Source organism: Gobio gobio (assembly GCF_949357685.1).
Source record: "Gobio gobio genome assembly, chromosome: 5".
Classification (NCBI taxonomy): Eukaryota; Metazoa; Chordata; class Actinopteri; order Cypriniformes; family Gobionidae; genus Gobio; species Gobio gobio.
The window spans coordinates 18,024,560-18,043,387 of NC_137101.1; the positions used below are offsets into that span (position 1 = coordinate 18,024,560).

Here is an 18,828-nt window from a genome sequence, read left to right on the forward strand (position 1 = left end):
CTAATATTACTCAGTATTTTAATGTACACTATATTACACTGTAACAAAGACACCTTAAACTGAAGTGTAGCCCATGATCTCAGACTTTTGGACACCACTGTATGTTAAAGATATCTTCTTGTTCATACTTTGGTGATATCAATAATCCATTTAAAAGCTGTAGCACATTCTCAGAGGGTAGCAGGAGGGTGCGGATCTTAATTCCCATTTTCCAGCGGTTGCTTACCCTCATCAGGCTCTGCACCCAGAGTGAAAGGTGCCTTGATGTTCTGCCTGTCCCTCTCGGCCTCCTCGTCTTCGTCATAGGTGTCGTCATCTTCCTCATCGCTGTGGTGAGGGGTGGAGTGGACGGAAGCCGACGGCGATGGAGGGACGGAGGAGGGTCGGGGGTAACGGAAACCTTGTGTCTGTGCAAACAAAACGGTTCAGTCACTCTTACTGATTTAATGGTAAACGAGTGATTCAAAATGAGTCATAATTACATTAGAGACTTATTGATTTCATACATATGCCAGATTTATCGGTCTCACTTTAATTTCCTCTGTGTGTGTGTGTGTCTTTGTAAAGCATATGTGTAGAACTGTGAGTGAGCTCGAATGGGAATCAAGTCCTTTTCATGAGCAGGTAAATGTTATCCTGTCAATTAAACTCAAGAACGAAGCTCAACTGCGGTGCATCCTCATCACTCAGGAGTGTTAGACGTCATACAGTACATTCAATAACACTCGGATTTTGAGAGCAGAGAAATGAGCTGAAAGTCAATATGAAGTTTTTGCTCCTCATCAGCATTAACCTGTGATAATGATTTAATGATGTCCATGGATAATGCCATATATGCGTATCTTTGAGCGAAAAGATGTATATGAGTGATTTTTGGAAGGAAGGTTATTTCTTACATAAGACTTTTTTTCACTTTGCCCCACCACACACACACACAGTCAAATCCCTGATGGCTGAAGTACACTGCATCCGAGCCTTTGACATGCACAAGAAACTTCAAACATGAAACATGCACAAATCTAAAGATCTATTTTTCCTGCAAATGTCATATATTAGGGACTCTGTATAGGGCACCTAAAAAGTTTTTTTTTAATCAGAGGGGACAGAAAAATGTTCACAAAATGTGAAAAATATTTTAGGTTTTTTTATTTTGTTGCTAAACATAATTCGTCTGTAAGATTTTGGAATGTTTCTTTTAAAGAAATCTGGTATGCTAACCCAGGCTGCATTTATCAAAAATACAGTAAAAAACAATAATATAATGAAATATTATTTCAAATAAAAATAACTGTTGTCTATTTTAATATATTGTAAAATATAATTTATTCATGTGATCAATGCTCAATTTTTAGCAACATTACTCCAGTCTTCAGTGTCACATGATCCATCAGAAATCATTCTAATATGCTGATTTGCTGCTCAAGAAGAAATTTGTATTATTATCAAAGTATGCTGCCAATTATTTTTGCATTAGATGCGTAATTATTTTTTTGTTTTCATGATTCTTTGATGAATAGAAAGTTCGAAAGAACAGCATTTCTGTTGCAATGTAAAAGTCATTATCAAAAGTAAATTTTGATCAGTTTGAAATTAATAGAAGTATTAATTTCATTAAAATACTGACCCCAAACTTTCAAATGGTGGTGTATAAAATGTCCTTGACCTTTAGGTTTATATAAACTAAGCAAACACAGCTTACAAGTAGTACAGCACTGTGTTCTCATTGTCAGTGCTAGAGCATTAATGTGCATCTGAGAGAGTGTGAGTATTAGCAGGGCTCACCGGTGGGAGGTTGAGATGCTCCATTTTGAATTTAGCAGGGAAGGATCTGCTGAGGGCCAGATGCCTGGCTTGCATGTAAAACTGAGCAGAGAAACACAGGACACCGCATGTCATTTACTAAAGAAAACATGCCTTATATCGGCTGCAAACCAACCAATCTCCTTTTAAACTATATTAACCAATGAAATAAAGAGTGCTCAGAGCGTGAGCTGAGAAGATACTCACCCGTCCGAGGTATCGCCAGTCCAGCAGGTCAGAGAGTCTCTCCGTTCGGTTGCGTTGGATTATTCGCTGTCTGCGTGACTTTTGGCAGAATGAGAACATGAACTGAGTCAGCTGGTTACAAGACTCGTCTGCAGAACGGAATCGCCGATCCACGATGTAGATTCCTACAACAGTGATTTAGTCAAAATAAATAAATAATGAAGCTGTGCAAATAGTTTTGGAAAGCAGCGACTCGATTAATGATTCACTCACCATATTCAGACGGGTCGGAGACATGTTCCTCCATGAAGCAGCCAAACCCTGATAGATTGGTGGTTACGCTGGGAATTCCCATTATAGTACACTCACCTGAACACATCAGATTGGAGATGATCAACAAGAGTCATTTAGTTCAATACATGTTTATCAAAGTGGGAAAGAAATATTTTTATATATTATAAATATGGTGATTATCTCTAAGTTGGACATGATATTTACCATCTGCATCAAATATTAGGTCAAATTACTGCATAATCAACTTGCGCTGCTGCCTGTGATTGCGTCAAGCATAGATATACATAATTAAGGCTAGATATCTTACGGCAGAGTCTCTAACCGGCGGCCATCTTGTCACAGGCAAGCTTTCTGGCGGGCTCTGTGGTACCTGATGTAAGGTGAGTGATCTGCACGAACACAAATACTCTTATCTCGCTGAAATCTTGACGGATTTACAAATGGTTTGGCAAACGTTATTAACGTGGCTATAATTCTGGATGCTTGAACAAATTATGAATAATTATTCATAAGTATGTAGTGTCATAACTACACCTCTGACGTTTATAACAAACCAAACAGTTTGAAAATCAGTAGAACATTTTGCAAGTTATGGTTATTTAAAAAGTACATGCACCATTAAAACACAATGTTACGATTGAGTGAGCTGACTGTGACAAGATGGCCGCCAGGTGCGGACGTCGACCTCCATTGGCCAGCAGCGCGGACGAGACATCTAGCCTTTATTATGTATATCCATGGCGTCAAGGATCAGACAAATTTCCAAGTACATTTTGGAAAGTGTTTTTGTGCCATCTAGTGGTTTAGAGGAAAATAAAATCAAAGGCACCTTTTCCCCCGGGCGCCTTTAGCCCTGTTGTACCCTATATGTGTGCGAACTTCACCCCGATCTGGAGCTGTATGTAGAATATGAGCGGCCATTTGTTTTCTGTGTAGCTAACCTCGGGCCACTTCATCATCTAAGCACTCATTACACTTTGACGGGTGAGGTACTGAGAAAAGACGGTTATTGCGACACTGTAAAGTGATGGCACTATGGAGCCAAAGGCCAAAGTATACTTCATACTTTGTACGCGCAGGTTGCAGGTTTGTATACACACATCTTTTTTGCAGTATTTACATGGATTGTAACCAAGCATGCCGCACAGGTCCTGAAAAGTGAAGCCAAAGCGCAGCGATCGTAGCCTGGTCCTACCAGACTCTCGTACATTTCATTTATACAGAGAGTCTGGCCACTCTCCATTAACAAGCGTTAACTTCCTTGAAGGCAGATTCTCTGTTGAAAACTTCAAAACATTTTTTTCCAAAGTTGGCTTCTGTCATTTTAGGTAGTTTTTAATCACGCTAATGTAAGTTCAAGTGTTTTTTTTTTTAAATAAGTTTGGTTTTAATTAGTTATTTGATGCTATAAAAACAGGGGTGTGAAGTCATGATTGACAGCTTCTCTGAGCGAAGTTGTCACTGAGGCACCAACTGACTTTTTCCGGGATTTTGGGGAGGAGATTTGAGCTTTAGCTTTAATTTCTACATTTCCATAACTGTTTATTTCACACCAACATGAGTTGTTCTGCAGTAAAACAGTACTAATAGAAACTGTGGGATTGTGGAAGGGGTTTTGATATCGCGGCTCCACTTCACGTGTAATACTGCGCAGACTCGGGCTCTGAGTTCATTACTGCGCAGACACAGCTCCCAAATTAGCGCAAGATGTCAACGCCATATTCGGACATTGGCGGCTTCACCTTTCTACAATGGAAGATAGTGAAGGGGCATCGTCCATCTCTTTTTTTTTATGGTAAACTCATGGCAAGAGATTGCTCAAAACTGAGCATCAGTCCCACCGCTGGCCTTTTTGATGCCCTAAGCGCGATCACTTTAGGATGCCCACGTTGGCGGCATTCGGAACACCTGTGTACGGGTACGAGTCAAAAGAAGTGTACTTTGCAAGGCTGTGCCTTCGACTGTGGGCATGCGCTCGCGTAAAAAAACGAAGTATGTTTTCGGCTTTAGTTAGGTGAAATGTCCGCGTTCAGGAAAAAGGTGGATATATAAAATGCAACTTTTTCTCTTGATTTGAGCCATATTAATGTATAAAATCAAGCTCAAACTCTAATGTCAATATTTAGTTGAGTGAAAACAATGCTGAATGCAAGATTGTGACAGAATCAAAGATGTGAAAAGGTGCTAAAAAGCGTTGGCGTGAAACCTGGCGTGTAGCCCCATGGTTCATAGTATGATGGAAACACTCCCAGATGGCAGCCGCGCACAAACTCCTCATAGTCCATGGGCAGCAGGGGACTGGTGGAGGACAGGAACTCCGGATGGAAGACAATCTGACAATTAATACATTTAGACCGTTCATACACACATTTTTATAAAGATTTACCACAATCAATCAATACAACACGTCTTTAATGCATCGTGTGATGCACTTAACATGAACTCAAGACAACCTGGCCTTCTACATGGACATTCAGGGCTTAACTATAAGTATGACCTGGGGTCAGTAGATAAAACTGAAGCATGCAGTGATACAGTTGTGCTTTTATGCTTGCATACATGTCAAAAAATGTTTTATATGAATTCTGCCATGCATGACTTAAAAATCTACTGGGGTCAGACATAGTGAACTGCACACCTTCACTCTGTCATTGCGTCCATTGAAGAGGCCGATTCGGCGGATGTTGCTCAGGATGGGGTCTGTGGAGTCATCCAGCATGTTGTGAGTCGTTATTGGAGGGAGAGAGTGTCTCTATGAAGGACAAAGACATGAACGTAACTGTGGGTGAGTGTATTTGTCAATGGAAGTGTATGAAAGGTAAACAAATAAATAAATAAAATCAGCGATCCATAAGCAGCCTTGATAAAAATCATGAGGATCAAAGTTTAGAAACTCCATTTAAGATTAAAAAAAAAATCAAAATTGGCTGCCTCTGCTGTTTTTATCTGCACCATTTCAATGGTTTCTAATATACATTATTCTTGCTATTAAATTCCAGAGACTGAGTCACTTATAGGAAAAGAGTGAATGGACTTTAACTCTCCAGAAACATTAGGCTCATTTTTTACTCTCATTACTTCTTTATAAACAAACAGCTACACTAACAGATCAATATCTTTCCTTCAGTAGCTCCCCGAAATATTGATACCCAAATAAATCTAACCGGAGTGGCTGTATATTGACGTTCTGCTCATAACACTGCCATTAAGAAGCTGCAGAATAAATCTCAGTAACACATTCAATCTATCGACCGCAGACAGTCAGGTTAAATACGTCACTGAGCTCTGTAACACAACCGCTCCGCCAGTAATCCAGTAGAATGATGCAGGGGATTCCTCCACAGATTTACAGAGGCTTAGTATGTCGATATTCACTATAACCTCAGCCTGACCTTTGATTAAAGCCCATTCATACAAACCGGATGCAGGAGAGAATGAATGAAAACCCTTCTGAAAACATTTACTCATTAGTTTAGAGACGTCCATCTTTAGACCCATATTATAGTTTGTCCTCAAAAGAAGGAAATATTCATTAGATTAGATTTTTACACAATACATTAAATCAAAACTTGATAGTGTTAAGTTTAATACACAAGGGTAATGTAGAGTATCATCCTGAAAGAGTTTATTTTGTGATAATGACCAGCTGACTGTATATTATCCTTGTTTCATGGCTACTTATCAAATAAATAAATGCACATGAAATGGTGATTAGAGTTGAAATTATTTTAGCATGTGAGAAGAGAGCATGTTGTAATGCAAGAGACATGAAAATGTCTCAAAGTAAGAGATTGGCTGACATGCATAACTGTCATTTAGTGATCGTTACAAAAAAAAAACCTATATCAATGTATACATTTAAAAATAAGAATGTGACGAATAAAGACATTTAAAACTTTTGATTTAATTACTTTAAAAATGCAATCAAATGTAACCAATCAATTCTAAATGCAACTTAATTTTTAAAAATATATATATTTATACATATTTTTAATTGTATTTAAAATAAAGTCTTTGAACAGTTTAAATATATAGGAGTAGCTTTTAAATGTAGTTTTAAATCTGTAAAAATAGCTAAATATAGGAAGACATATTAACATATTCTTTAGTATATCTATAAATCGATATATTTTATAGTATATCTATAAATACTAAAAAATATCTATAAATATTACATAGATTATAATTTTGATATAGTTTTTAAAGTCAGAAAATCTAGATCTAATAGAATTGTGTATTGAAAATGCAAGAAATATGAAATGGGGGAAAAAACTGAAATATGATCTGTCTTCCTATATTTATCCATTGCGATATATATATATATATATATATATATATATATATATACACACACACACACACACACACACACACACACACGTATATAAGACATATTTGTATGTATATACTGTATATATATTATATTTATATATACACTCACCTAAAGGATTATTAGGAACACCATACTAATACTGTGTTTGACCCGCTTTCGCCTTCAGAACTGCCTTAATTCTACGTGGCATTGATTCAACAAGGTGCTGAAAGCATTCTTTAGAAATGTTGGCCCATATTGATAGGATAGCATCTTGCAGTTGATGGAGATTTGTGGGATGCACATCCAGGGCACGAAGCTCCCGTTCCACCACATCCCAAAGATGCTCTATTGGGTTGAGATCTGGTGACTGTGGGGGCCATTTTAGTACAGTGAACTCATTGTCATGTTCAAGAAACCAATTTGAAATGATTCAAGCTTTGTGACATGGTGCATTATCCTGCTGGAAGTAGCCATCAGAGGATGGGTACATGGTGGTCATAAAGGGATGGACATGGTCAGAAACAATGCTCAGGTAGGCCGTTGCATTTAAACGATGCCCAATTGGCACTAAGGGGCCTAAAGTGTGCCAAGAAAACATCCCCCACACCATTACACCACCACCACCAGCCTGCACAGTGGTAACAAGGCATGATGGATCCATGTTCTCATTCTGTTTACGCCAAATTCTGACTCTACCATCTGAATGTCTCAACAGAAATCAATTTTGGTGAGCTTGTGCTAATTGTAGCCTCTTTTTCCTATTTGTAGTGGAGATGAGTGGTGCCCGGTGGGGTCTTCTGCTGTTGTAGCCCATCCGCCTCAAGGTTGTGTGTGTTGTGGCTTCACAAATGCTTTGCTGCATGCCTCGGTTGTAACAAGTGGTTATTTCAGTCAAAGTTGCTCTTCTATCAGCTTGAATCAGTCGGCCCATTCTCCTCTGACCTCTAGCATCAACAAGGCATTTTCACCCACAGGACTGCCGCATACTGGATGTTTCTCCCTTTTCACACCATTCTTTGTAAACCCTAGAAATGGTTGTGCGTGAAAATCCCAGTAACTGAGCAGATTGTGAAATACTCAGACCGGCCCGTCTGGCACCAACAAACATGCCACGCTCAAAATTGCTTAAATCACCTTTCTTTCCCATTCTGACATTCAGTTTGGAGTTCAGGAGATTGTCTTGACCAGGACCACACCCCTAAATGCATTGAAGCAACTGCCATGTGATTGGTTGATTAGATAATTGCATTAATGAGAAATTGAACAGGTGTTCCTAATAATCCTTTAGGTGAGTGTATCTATATATATTTTGATATACAAATGATGCATGTGTGTGTATTTATATACACATAATAATTATACACAGTACACACAAATATTATGCAAACACAAATTTTTATTTTGGATGCGATTAATCGATTTTATAAATCGATAAAATATACTGTGTTGACTATATGCAGAGTGAGCATTGAACCATAATTAAAGACAAATCATATATTTTATTTTAATTTCATATTTCATTCTTCTTTTCAATACATAATTCTATTAATATCAATTCTATTAATCAACTTTAAAAACTATATAATAGTTATAATTAATATCTATAAATAATATGAATCCATCCATCCATCCATCCATCCATCCATATTCACTAGATAAAGAGTGAGCGTTAAACCATAATTAAAAACCCCTAACCAGAATGTTTTAGTAATATCATACACTGATACATTGAAAGCACATTAAAATGGTTAAAGGATTAATTTAGTTATTTTTCAATGTGGCCTCTTGTGTTGTAAGAATTGTGTAACATTTTGTCTGACCTGTGTTGCATAAATGGCCCTCTTCATGATTGTGAAATCATCTCTGTCCAGGATGTTGCTCATGTCTGGGATCTCACCCCTGTGAACACAGGAGAGCTTCATTAGATGAGATCCTACAAACACACACACACTATCTTGCTCCATGATCACACATGGGAAATGACCTATTGACATCACAAAATGTCATTATAAATATCCTATAATCTGACAACTCCCAGAGGAAGTGCAGTGTACTCTCATCAACACTTCGTAAAAACTGTGAAATATCAACACTTGAAGGTTACGCAGACACTCCAGTTTATAACATCAGATGTTCATACTCACTCTTCATCATCACATACTGACAACTTTTACTGTCACATCAATTTTGAGCCTTGTCAGGACTGACGGAGGGTTTACAGAGAGTGGAAATCACCAACCTTAACAAGCTCTCGTAAAGCTTTTTGCCAAACTTCTCCTTCACCGACTGAGCTGTGTCCCTGAGAGACAGACGAAAGATAAATTGGAAAAGTCTTGCACACTAAAGCCATCTGAAAAGAAGAGCCATTTCCTTTTTTATTGCTTAATAAATATGATTAGTATAGCTAGTGGGAAATCTGATCCAGCATCAGGGCTCTACTATACTAGTGTTATGAGCTACGAGAAATAAAGACTAGCAAGATCTAAATTTAACTCTCTGCCCATTAGTAAAATAAAAAAAGTAGTTAATGCATTAACATCATATAACAATGAGCAATGCATTTGTTACAGTATTTATTCATCTTTGTTAATTTTGTTAGTAACTATTCATTGTTATTTAATGTTAGCTCAGGTCCATTAAATAATAATAACAGATACAACTTTTTAATAATGTAGTAGTAAATTGATTTAATAAATACATTGTTCCACTGTTAGTTCATGTTAACTAATGCAGTTACTAATGTTAACAAATGTAAACTTATTGTAAAGTGTCACCTGGTAACTTTATAAGGAAAACAATGTTATTAGTTTGACATTAAATGTATGAATAATAATGACATTTAAAAACATTGTATATAAATTTGAACAGGTTGAAGATGTCCAAATTATTTTGTTTAAATATATATATTGTTTTCATTTAGTACTGCCCTTCGGATACATACATGTTTCCCGTTGTGTTAATAGTTGTGTTTGAGTCCCTCAATTGTCCTCAGTGAGAAAAGATGGATCTAAAAATCATACAGTCACAGCTGGAAAGGGTTCAAATATGCAAAAGATGCTGTAAAATTTAAGAATTTGCAGGACTTGAAGGAATTTTTCTGAAGAACATTGGTCAGTTTAACTGCTCGGGACAAACAAGGGACTCAAGAACAACCATCATAAAACAAAAAAATCGTGGATCACCCAGGTAATGACACACAGTAGTAAGAATAAAGGGTATATATATGTGTGTGTACGTGTTAAAAATTATTAACTCTTTCCCAGCCAGCGTTTTTTAAAAAAGTTGCCAGCCACCGCTAGGGTTTTTGATCATTTTCACAAACATTTTATAAGTCCCATAGAATATTTTGTTGTATGAATATCTGAGCATGCAATATATCAAAAGAAAGAGCAGACCCTCTGCTTTTAAACAAAAAAAGCTTCATGCATTCCTTTTTTATCAACACTTAAATATTGGTAAGTTTCATAAAAAAAGCAACATTTTGAACAAAAAGCTGAGAAAATCGCGTTTTTGTCAAAGACTACATTCAGATCAGATTCAGAACGATGATCAAACACAGATGGAGTAGATCGAGTCCATCAACACCCCTAATGCTTGCACAGTCCTCGAGCTCGTCCTGGGTCGACATTTCATTCAGTAACATTAGGCAGTTATGATTTATATGATGTTTAATGTTGATGATCACGTTATTTTACATATGCATCTGCTTGCATACGATCGCTTGTTTTTGCATCTTCCTCCCCTGTGTTTTGATCAGGAGATTCTGTACTCATTTAGAAGATGCGTAATAGCGCCCCCCTAATGTATAATAGTGGAAACACAGAAAATTAAGTGTTTAGCAGGGAAGCGTTTTCTCACAAATAACAGAAAATTACGTTTGGCGGGGAAAGAGTTCATGGCAAAGGTTATACTCGAGCAGTTACGCACCACATTTGCTTGCGTACAGCCTGTCCTTTAAGAGACTCCACATTGAAGTTGTTGGTTTTGGCAGGCATGATAAAGAACACAACCACTGTAACATCACTCTTATGAACCTATTAGCCATAAAACAAACATGCAATCAATAATGAACATCTTTTGCTTTGACTGTATGCTTAAAATAGATCAAATTGTATTTTTTATTAAGAAATCAAGCATAGCGTCAGTTCTGGCAGGTCACGTTAGTCAAGCTCGCATCAGCTGACTGTCAGCTGATCACGTCTACCTATTGGAATACGACATCTTATCACAGCATACATATATAAGCTCCTCCAGTATTATCAGCAGCTATCGCTCATTTACCCTCCTCCATCCCCAGCTCCTCCTCTCGTCCAGTCAGGATTTGGTATTCTGATTCCCCTTGAATCAGACTAAATTCCAGACTGTACATTTAATATCGACATTAATTATATCTGCAATACATTATGTTGGTTCTGTTCTGTTGACCCTAAGGGGGGTTATTGCTGCTCTCCCTGCTCTTATCCATGCTAGGCTGCACGGATGCACAGGTAGTTCTTGCCCAGAACAGAACCATACGGGGCGCCAATTCAAACTGTATGCTAATAGTCAACCAATCATCTTTGACGAACGATAGTGGTCCTGACAGAAACTAGTTGTATAAGTACAGCAGTGACTGTTCATACCCTTAGCAAGTAGTTTAATCTGGACAGAGATTCGAGGAACAGGTCTGCTCCTTTATTAGAAAACTCATATCGTCCTGCGATGAAAAAGAACAGGGTCTTTTCCAGATTGAAGTCCAGATGGCTGCCAATGAAAAGAGACATTTAAAAAAGGTGATATTTTACATTTAAAAAAGTGATCATTTATTTTACATGTGTGTTTTCCTTGTGCTTGTGGAGGAAAACAGTTTGGAAAACAGTTTATACATCATACTAAGTGATGTTTTTTGAAAATATAAAAATGCAGAAAGTTTTCTGTGATGGGTAGGTTTAGGGGTAAGGTTAAGGGATCGAATCTACATTTTGTACAGTATAAAAATCATTATGTCTATGGAATATCCCCATAAAACATGAAAACACTAACCCATAGAAGTGACCTCTTACAAACTCCTGGATCTTGGATTTGTTCATGGAGTGCAGGTTCTGGAACTCATGCATGGCTGAGAACTTCCTAATATTCAGGCCGTTTGGGGTGACGACATCTGCAAGGGCCGTGCATTCAAATATGGCATTTTCAACATCATGTATTCAGAAGCTAATTACAGGGCAGACGAGGGGCTTTGTAATACCTGGCTGTCTATGGAGCATATGACTGGCTTCCACAGCTGTAATCTGGGACACGGTGGTGAAGACATGTGCGCAGTGTACAGCAGCCCTCTCCAAACAGTATCGATGGTAGATTTGCCTATTTCCTGCCTCTTGGTCTACGTTAAACTGCATGAAATAGAAAATAAAACAAGATTAAATTAACAGTTTTTGCAAACTCTACTTAATTGAGAATTTACAGATATTATTTTCATAATAAAAAAACTTTTAGTCACAATCCTGATGTAGTTAGAATAAGGAGTCTGAATCAACCATTTTTCATAAAAAACATGGCATATTAATATTTTTTTAATTCAGAGCTTCCCCCCATCAGCAGGTGAAGGAAGTCTCTCTGGGGCCAATAGGCGATAGCATCAGTCGGTAAATCATAAGATGCTGTCAATTATTCTTCTGTCAACCCCTGCAACCTTCAGGCATGATGACCTTTATGCTCACTACACCAGGCCCAATTATCACTGAATCTCACTTGCTCAGTTCCACCTCTAATAAGTGTTTGCTACTACACCAACTAACTTGATTGATTTCTGTGGGGTACACTTTAAATAGTAGAAAAATGTGTGGGACGTAGAGTTTGTTTTTAATTGTAATATTTTGTAAAAATGTTAAGATTTTGTGTATTGATGTGTATTCTGAATGATGATGCCCGTTTACATGTACGTGTTTAATGTGGTTCACTAAAATGTTTCTGACACTGTGTTACAAGGATAAGGTACAGAATATACACACTACCGGTCACAAGTTCAGGGTCAGTAAGATTTTCTTTTGAAAGAAATTAACACTTATATTCAGCAAGAATGCATTAAATTGATCAAAAATGAGAGTAAAGACATTTATGATGTTACAAAAGATTTCTATTTCAAATACCTGCTGTTCTTTTGAACTTTCTATTCATCAAAGAATCCTGAGGAAACTGTCACAGTTTTCACGAAAAATAAATAAATATATAAACAGCACAAATGTTTTCAACAGTGATAATAATAAGAAAAGCAAATCAGCATATTAGAATGATTTCTGAAGTATAATATGGTCATGCTGAAAATTCAGCTTTGACATCACAGGAATATATTACATTTTAAAATATATTACAATAGAAAACAATTATTTGAAATTGTAATAATATTTCGCAATATTACTGTTTCTACTGTATTTTTTATCAAATAAATGAGACTAAAGAGACTTTCGATAGTGTGTGTGTGTGTGTCAGGGGTGGATTAACGCATAGGTGAAACTAGGCTGTAGCCTAGGGGCCTATGTGATCAGGGGGCCTCTGTTTAACGGTTTTTGCAAATATTTTCTGATTAATTTCTGCATTAGTAATTACTAGTGTTACTGTATGGATGTTGTAAAATAGGCAATTGATGAGTGCACAGCACGCATGACGAATTAATGTTACATCACACCTCCCTGTGTCAGTTTCAGCTGTAAACCAAGCAGCAACCTCCCTTCAGTTTCTCTTGAAGCCATTATGGAAGTGACTTAAACTGCAATTCATCGACTGGCCACTAGGGACAGGCTCCAGAAGGGAGCAGAATCTCATTGAGCCCCATGTTAAAATGCCCAACTTTACAGCAGAATAAAAACATGTTTAGAGTCTGGTACAAATTGTGGTTTTGGTCTATACAACTAATTTTGCCCTTCATCACAACTGTGAGGGGGTGAATTTTTTTATAACTCATTCTTTTACATTATATAAAGCTTTAAAGTCCTGCATAATTAAGGGCGTGGCCACTTTGAGTGACAGATGGATAGCTTCACCCATGTCCCGCCTCTGTGACATCATGGACACTACGTCCATATGCTGTAAACTCACAACACACCGAATTTTGCCTAATCCTAACCCCACCCCAACACCTAATCCAACACCTACCTATACTGGAGACTCAAGGGGGTAATAATCTGCCGGGGGTCCGAATTCAGCACAACACCGGTCACCAATGCTCCTTTTCTAAACTGGCGCTTGTCAGGAACAGGAACGGTCAATCTGACAATGCCCAACGGCATTAGATCAGAGCGCTGTCAATCACTGCCTTATTCACTGCCCATTGTTGCATGTAAATTTGACAAAGCTCAACACAATTGGACAGAGCCCTGTCAATGCCTTGGGCTTGACAATGTAAAGCCTTTTTACCATGCCAATAAATCTACTTGAATCTTTAGAAATTTCTGAGCCAGGGCCTGAGTAGACCTTAATCCATCCCTGGTGTATATGTAATTTGCAATGTGACAATATAATATAAAATATCATCATTATTATAAATATATTAACATTGTTATTAACACAAATATTATTTTATAGTTATCTAACTTAATATGCTCAAAATATCAAATTAATTGTTTGTACTGAAGAGCATACAGTTCCTGAAAATGACAAATTAATTGTGGCTATTTAATCTCCCTACACTATGGGACAAATGTTTGGAATAATAAAGTTTTTTTTTGTATTGTTAAGAATGTTTTTGAAAGATGTCTCTTATGCTCACCAAGGCTGCATTTTTTTTTTTTTTTCAAAAATACAGTAAAAAATATATTGTGAAATATTATTACATTTTAAATTAACTATTATATTTTAAAATGTTATTTATTCCTGTGATGGCAACGCTGAGCTCAGCATCACTACTCCAGTCTTCAGTGTCACATGATCCTTCAGAAATCATTCTAATATGCTGATTAATTATTACAAACTTTTGACCAGTAGTGTATATCGACATGCATATATATTATAATGCAATATTTTATTATGTTGGGGGCTTTCGAATAATGTGTTGGACAGTGACAGTGACTTCAAAAAGGTTGAGAACCACTGCTGTACAGTGTGAAACATATCCTCACCTTGTCCAGATTGTTGTAGAAGTCCGCATTACCAGCGCACAAGTACCGCCCCAGTAGTGTGGCATGCGTGGTAAAAATGGTTGCCAAGGGAATCTTGCGGGAGCGGCTCAGTACAAGTCCTGTCCCAGCCTGCCATTCGTGGAAATGAGCGATTACGTTGAGCTTGTCCTGAAGTTGGTCTGTTAACTGCAGAAGGAGACAGACAGGTTTAATATAATCAGAGCAGATTAATCCCAATGTCTACATCAAACCTTGAAAAGTTTACGCACTGAATCGATTCATATTCCAGCTCGGATAGACTGGAAAACTACAGCTAAAAATCCAGGCAGGCACACTCAGATGGTTTTTAGAGTAAAGTTTACCTCCTTGAAGAACCAGGCCACAAGAGAACCAAAGATGAGCGAGTCGTTGGCCTCTCTGTCGTGATAAGGCAGCCCGATGCTGCATGCGTTCCACAGATCCCCCTTCCAGCGGTCAAGGTTCCAGGCAGCTGCCCCAATATCAAAGAGGATGACATATGGACTGCCCTCAATCAACCAGCGGCCAAAGTGAACCTGCATATAGAGGAAGACATTTTGTATGTTCATGTTTGTGGTTTTTTTTTGTATTATATATATATATATATATATATATATATATATATATATATATATATATATATATATATATATATATATATATATATATATATATATATTAGTAATTTTAGCCTAAATGTATATATAACGTGTGTAACACATACACACACACACATTCAGGGCATGGAACAAAAGAATGTATTAAATAAAATACACTAAAATAATTTCATAGTGCCTTTGCTGGTGCTCTTTCTCTCAAAACATCCCCTTACAGGGATCCTCTAGCATCATCTTCTGGTCAGAATGAGACACAGAAAATGAACACAGCCACAAATCCTTTTTATACCCAAGATACGCTGTTGAATACATTTAAAAGCCGCTTTATTTCCTGTCTACTTTAATACTATCATCTGATACAAATAACTAAACCCACAATAAACCTGTCCAGGGCCTATGTGTGTGATGTGGACATGATATGACACCAACAACTGTATATGCAATACCTGACAACCATTGTTAGTCAAGGAATCCATGGCGGCTTTGATGGCTTGGCTTGGAGGTTCACATTTCTCCACCTGGGTCTTGAAGTTGTGTTCATAGTAGGGTCCCATCATAAAGTAGTTCTCACCCCATTCGTCCACTGTGATCTTTGCTTTAGTCTGAATAACAGTATATATACCCCCCACTGGAGATAGACACATAGTTGTGTAGGGATTAAAACATTTATGAATGAGAAAATGAACAAAATAAGAACAGTGTTCAAAATAAAACTTAAAGGGATCATTTGTACATTTCAGGATGGTGTCCCTTGCATGAGAATGTTCACATTTGGATTTAAAAGATTGAAACTCCCTGTTCTAAAACGATCCATACAAAACAGAATTAGGTCTCAAAATCTGGTTATTGATCTGGAGCTTAATGTTTAACCAGCTACACTGATACAAGAGTGTAGGATTGCTGCACGCATGCATTTACTAAATGGCAGCTCTGTCTTGTTGAACTATTTTCAAGTCTCCTGATAATGGGGCGAACAGTCTTGAGGTCAAATGTGTGCACTTTCAGGGGCCAAACACACAACTACTTTCTTGCTAAGCTTGCAATACATTTTAAAAAGCATGTGTGCTTGGTAATGAGATAACGCAAACAAGATTTTGACCATTGTAAAGTGAGGCTATGAGGTTATTTTTCAGCTTTGAGTACTTGTGGCCTAATTGAATTTTAGAAACGTTTTTAATTTGTGGTCTATGGACATACATGTGTCACAGGTAAATTGTACGTTTGTTTTGTTTTTTCCCTTCTGAACCATCATGAACAAATTACATTAGATATTATTTATGGGGTAACACTTTATTCTGATAGTCCCCTTTAGACATTCTGTTGACTATAAGTAATTTTGCAACTAGACATGTCAACTAACTCTCATTAGGCCTATTAGTAGAGTATCTGCTCAATATCTGCTAACACTTTATTTTGATTCTCACACAATAGACATTCAACTGAGTATAAGTACATGCCAACTTTTTCTACTAATCCTAAATAGTCTACTATTCTAATGAGAGATAGTTGACATGTAGGTGTAAGGTTACACAGAATTTTTAAAGGGACCATCAAATGAAATGTAATAAAATGGCTTACATATTTGCCTGGAAAAGAGTAATCTCATAGCCTACCTGGCATTTTAAGTATCACATACCATGAAAATATTTTTTTCATACATTTAGCATAATTTTGACAAAATTGCTTAATTTGAAATACACACTAAAATTAAACGAAATTGCAAAAAAAAAAAATCACAGTGAAAATATTACAAACAATATCGTAGGTTCTTACCCTTATTAGTTACTTCCCACGCGACCTCAAAGAGCAGGAGATCTTCCACAGGTAGACTCTCCTCTTCCCATTGTGGAAGTCCACTTAATGAGGTTATTGACAAAGATCTGGACAGTCGCATCTCACAAACTCTTATAAATCGTTTTTTTTATCCGGTAACTGGATTTGAAAATGCAAAAGAAATGCAATGGGGAGATTTACAATTATGTGGTGGTAAAAACAAAAAACCTAAAACCACCTAAACAGCCAGTCGCCAAGTTCTGGTTCTCTTTTAGGTAATGGAGCGCCTGGAGGTCGACACTTGTTGTTCGGTCTCTTCCTCTAACCTTTAGTGAAGTCTAAAAAAATCTGCATGTGCACATTGTGATCTCGTGTCTGAAGTCCATAGACATCAAGGCGAAATATTTTGGCCGCTGCGCGCGAACTCTGGGCGACCTGGACGACACGTGCACACGCACCCATAGACAACTGCTATATTCATCTTTAAGTCCATCTAATAGCCTACTTCTGTGAAACAAATAGCTTATTTGAATGTATGTTTTTTCCCCGACGTCAGTCAGTAGGCCTTTATTCAAAACAAAACAAAACAACAGAGGGGGTAAAAAGTAAACACAAGTTATGACGCACGTCTACGCGCGTTTGACGTTTAACTAACTGCTGAACAATATTTGCTATTTTGTTTTATGGAGAAAATGCGCTTTCAAGAGTCCAGAGTTTGTTGGAATAAACAGTATACATTAAAGTTCATGCACAAATAGATAGATAGATAGATAGATAGATAGATAGATAGATAGATAGATAGATAGATAGATAGATAGATAGATAGATAGATAGATAGATAGATAGATAGATAGATAGATAGATAGATAGATAGATAGATAGATAGATAGATAGATAGATAGATGGTACCGTGATAGATTCCTCACTACTAATTATTCCACGGTCAACTGTTAGTGGTATTATAATAAAGTGGAAGCAATTTGGAACAACAGCAACTCAGCCACAAAGTGTAAAAATCACAGAATGGGGTCAGCGCATGCTGAGGCGCACAGTGCGCAGAAGACGCCAACTTTCTGCAGAGTCAATAGCTACAGACCTCCAAACGAGAGATTTTGCGAGATTTCCCGTGTTCACATGCAGGACTCTGTTATTTGTGAATGGAATCTGTTTGTGTGTGGTGTGCTTTCCTGGTCACAACGCGGCACTCCACACACTAGAGGAACAAAATGGTTACATCTATGATTTCTTATTGTTATGTTTGTGGTCTCTCACATTCTGAAAATCTTATAAGAGTTTAAAAATCTTTTAGTGTGGCCCCAGCTTTAGTTCCAGTGAAAGGAACTCTTAATGCTTCCTCACACTAAGACATTTTGGACAATTTCAAGCTCCCAATTTTGTGGGGAACAGTTTGGAGATGGTCCTTTCCTGTTCCAACATGACTGCACACCAGTGCACAAAGCAAAGTCCATAAAGACATGGATGAGCGAGTTTGGTGTGGAGGAACTTGACTGGCCTGCACAGAGTCCTGACCTCAACCCGATGGGATGAATTAGAGCGGAGACTGCGAGCCAGGCCTTCTCGTCCAACATCAGTGCCTGACCTCACAAATGCGCTTGTAGAAGAATGGTCAAAAATTCCCATAAATACACTCCTAAACCTTGTGGAAAGCCTTCCCAGAAGAGCTGAAGCTGTTACAGCTGCAAAGGGTGGGCCAACTCCATATTTAACCCTA

At 37.5% G+C, this 18,828-nt stretch overlaps 1 protein-coding gene across 2 annotated transcripts in view; it reads right to left on the bottom strand.

Moving 5' to 3' along the window:
- gys2 (glycogen synthase 2) overlaps window positions 1–17,752 on the bottom strand; it is an 18,998-nt gene extending 1,246 nt beyond the window's left edge. For both annotated transcript variants that reach the window (XR_013816513.1, XM_079817217.1), the window contains exons 1-16: window positions 17,097–17,752; window positions 15,770–15,951; window positions 15,051–15,242; window positions 14,689–14,874; window positions 11,823–11,967; window positions 11,618–11,735; window positions 11,218–11,338; window positions 10,523–10,629; window positions 8,835–8,894; window positions 8,416–8,494; window positions 4,919–5,032; window positions 4,487–4,613; window positions 2,260–2,355; window positions 2,008–2,171; window positions 1,783–1,863; window positions 1–407 (exon numbers count right to left, since the gene is read on the bottom strand). The exon at window positions 1–407 is cut by the window's left edge. Coding sequence is in view for 1 of the 2 variants with exons in the window: in XM_079817217.1 (XP_079673343.1) it covers window positions 198–407; window positions 1,783–1,863; window positions 2,008–2,171; window positions 2,260–2,355; window positions 4,487–4,613; window positions 4,919–5,032; window positions 8,416–8,494; window positions 8,835–8,894; window positions 10,523–10,629; window positions 11,218–11,338; window positions 11,618–11,735; window positions 11,823–11,967; window positions 14,689–14,874; window positions 15,051–15,242; window positions 15,770–15,951; window positions 17,097–17,217 (2,103 nt within the window). In the remaining variant the exon portion in view is untranslated. The remainder of the gene's footprint in view (window positions 408–1,782; window positions 1,864–2,007; window positions 2,172–2,259; window positions 2,356–4,486; window positions 4,614–4,918; window positions 5,033–8,415; window positions 8,495–8,834; window positions 8,895–10,522; window positions 10,630–11,217; window positions 11,339–11,617; window positions 11,736–11,822; window positions 11,968–14,688; window positions 14,875–15,050; window positions 15,243–15,769; window positions 15,952–17,096) is intronic.
- Between the last annotated feature and the right edge of the window lie 1,076 nt (window positions 17,753–18,828).